Source organism: Pundamilia nyererei, unplaced genomic scaffold (assembly GCF_000239375.1).
Source record: "Pundamilia nyererei isolate P.nyererei 1_Seehausen unplaced genomic scaffold, PunNye1.0 scaffold00154, whole genome shotgun sequence".
Taxonomy (NCBI): Eukaryota; Metazoa; Chordata; class Actinopteri; order Cichliformes; family Cichlidae; genus Pundamilia; species Pundamilia nyererei.
Window position 1 is genome coordinate 94,738 of NW_005187555.1, and position 2,394 is coordinate 97,131.

Below are 2,394 nucleotides of genomic sequence, written 5' to 3' on the forward strand. Positions count from 1 at the left end.
AAAAAAAGGGTAGGTAAAAATCTGATTGGCAAAAGAACCCAGCATGAGAAAGACGGCTGCCAGTAAGTCATCCATGTGACAGACAAACTCATCTGCAGACTAAAGAATAAGGCCCGGACCAGTGAACAAGACTGAAACCACAGAGTCGTGTATAATCTGGAGACCTGCACACGCCAAAACTCTTCAGGTAGCTGCAGAGGGGGCGGTCTGTTTTCTGGTCCTCGCGTGCCATTTGTACCCCCTGTGCGAAGGTCAGCAGCTCGGGGGGCAGCAGGGCATTTGCCCTTTCCAGGTAGCGCAGAATCCCAATGACGTGGCGGGCGTTCCTTTCTGAGATCAGCAGCACCGACCTGGTAACGGCTGAGCTGCTGCTCGTTTGATCCTGAGGAGAAAAATTAAAAAGTCATCCAGGACCTCAAACATTGACGGTTAACATCTGCTTACGTTTCTTAATACTGAGCACTTTATTAAGAACACCAAAATACATATGGCCTCCCTTTGCTCTGAAAGCCATATTTTCCACACAGCTCCACTGTCAGCCCCAGAGAATGGTAGGGTGGTGTTCAGGGTCTTAATCTCCTGAACTCTGCTGCACCAGCTTGTTTCATTTACAGTCTGATCACTTTGGAATATGAGTATTTTGGAGGCCTTGCTGACGGCTGGGCTCATTGTCAAGCTCCTCTTGAGGTTCTTGAGGTTTTGCAGAGACGAGATCATCACTAAACTTTTAATTCTGGGTCAGATCAGAGCACAGCGGCAGAAGAAATATAGACAACCACAGTTTTTCTGTTTGGATGTTTGTGTGAGCATACACTTGTTCCGTAGCTGCAGGACCCTGTGTTACCTGAATAAGCAGGTGTACAGGTGTTCCTAATAAAGTGCATCCGCCACTCGTTCTTACTCGTTTTGAGAAGTTCCTGAAGTTTTCAGCCATGCAGAAGAGTCGGCTGCCAAAGAGCTTAGGAGAGGAGGGGAAACTGTAATGGACGACGCAGGTCGCATCTCTGATATCCAGACCCTTGAGACAATCGTCGGTGGTTACTAGAGGTCAAAGGTCAAACAAGAAAAAGAAATGACAACTGCACGGCTCACGTTCAGGTTCATGCAATCAGGTTAACGGTCACCATCAAAACAAATTGAGAACTATTTTCAGTTACCGAGAATAACGTGAGTGCCGGGGCCGATGTCCTTCTTCCACTGCTCGAGCACAAAGTCCATGTCGTGAGTTAACCCCTCGTGGATCTTGAGGCAGAAAACTGACCTGGTGCTCACAGCCTGACGGAAGAAAAGGTCAGGAGGGCAGATTTAAATTAAAATTATTACTTTTAGTTTAATCAATTGCACACAGTTGAGTGCCACAGAGAACTGGAGCTGTTTTTAAAAGGTGAAGATTATAAAACATCAGTGTGTGTGAGTGAAGCAGGTTTATGTGTCTAGTGTTTTGTTTGTAGAGTATATTACTGTATTACTACGGGGCGACCGTGGCTCAGGGGGTTGGGAAGCTCATCTGTAACCGGACGGTCGCTGGTTCGATCCCCTGTCTCTGTCCTGGTCGTTGTGTCCTTGGGCAAGACACTTTATCCTACCGCCTACTGGTGTTGGCCAGAGGGGCCAATGGCGCGATATGGCGGCCTCGTCAGTCTGCCCCAGGGCAGCTGTGGCTACACCTGTAGCTGCCTCCACCAGTGTGTGAATGTGAGAGTGAATGAATAGTGGCATTGTAAAGCGCTTTGGGTGCCTAGAAAAGTGCTATATAAATGCTATCCATTATTATTATTGAAGCAGTAAGGATTGACTTGTTATTTTACGGCACTGGATATCTGTGTTTCACTGCATACATTTACATGAGATCATTGTTTGTGTTTGGTCGTTTGAGAGACAGGATGAAGTCGATATCTTCCTGTCCTGACTTTATGACAAAATATATACTTGGATGTAAAAAGCAGCCGGCGTGTAACCTTGAACACATCTTCGACCTCCTGAAAGGAGTTTGCTACGATCAGCGTCTTCTGTCCGACGTCGGGGCTGAAGCCAAGCGTTCCCAACAGGACTGAGATCTTACTGATATCCAGAGTCATGAGGATGACCTGCAGGGGGAACAAAACACAAGCCAGTAGAGACTTCCGCTTAATGTACTGTGCGATTATTTCAGTTGCGTTATTCAGCTCCTGATCAAACTGTATGACTGAATCGTAGGTAGAGCTGGGCCATATCATACTGCTAGACAACGATAAGAAAATGAAATCTCGCGATATAATATGGGTAAAACACGCAACGCATAAAACGTGCCTTTGTTTTCATACACACATGGCAGAAAAAGCATGGCGGTAATGGAGAATGAGAAAGGCGGATTGTTGAGTGAAACAGATGAACCAGAATTGGTTTGTAAAAATG

General features: G+C 46.3%; 1 protein-coding gene across 1 annotated transcript in view; it reads right to left on the reverse strand.

Annotated features, from left to right (window-relative positions):
- The window catches only part of tdrd12 (tudor domain containing 12), a 30,034-nt gene that overhangs the window by 6,948 nt on the left and 20,692 nt on the right, over nucleotides 1–2,394 (reverse strand). The window contains exons 22-25 of the mRNA XM_005745160.2: nucleotides 1,959–2,087; nucleotides 1,158–1,275; nucleotides 902–1,041; nucleotides 165–382 (exon numbers count right to left, since the gene is read on the reverse strand). Coding sequence (XP_005745217.1) covers nucleotides 165–382; nucleotides 902–1,041; nucleotides 1,158–1,275; nucleotides 1,959–2,087 — 605 coding nt within the window. The remainder of the gene's footprint in view (nucleotides 1–164; nucleotides 383–901; nucleotides 1,042–1,157; nucleotides 1,276–1,958; nucleotides 2,088–2,394) is intronic.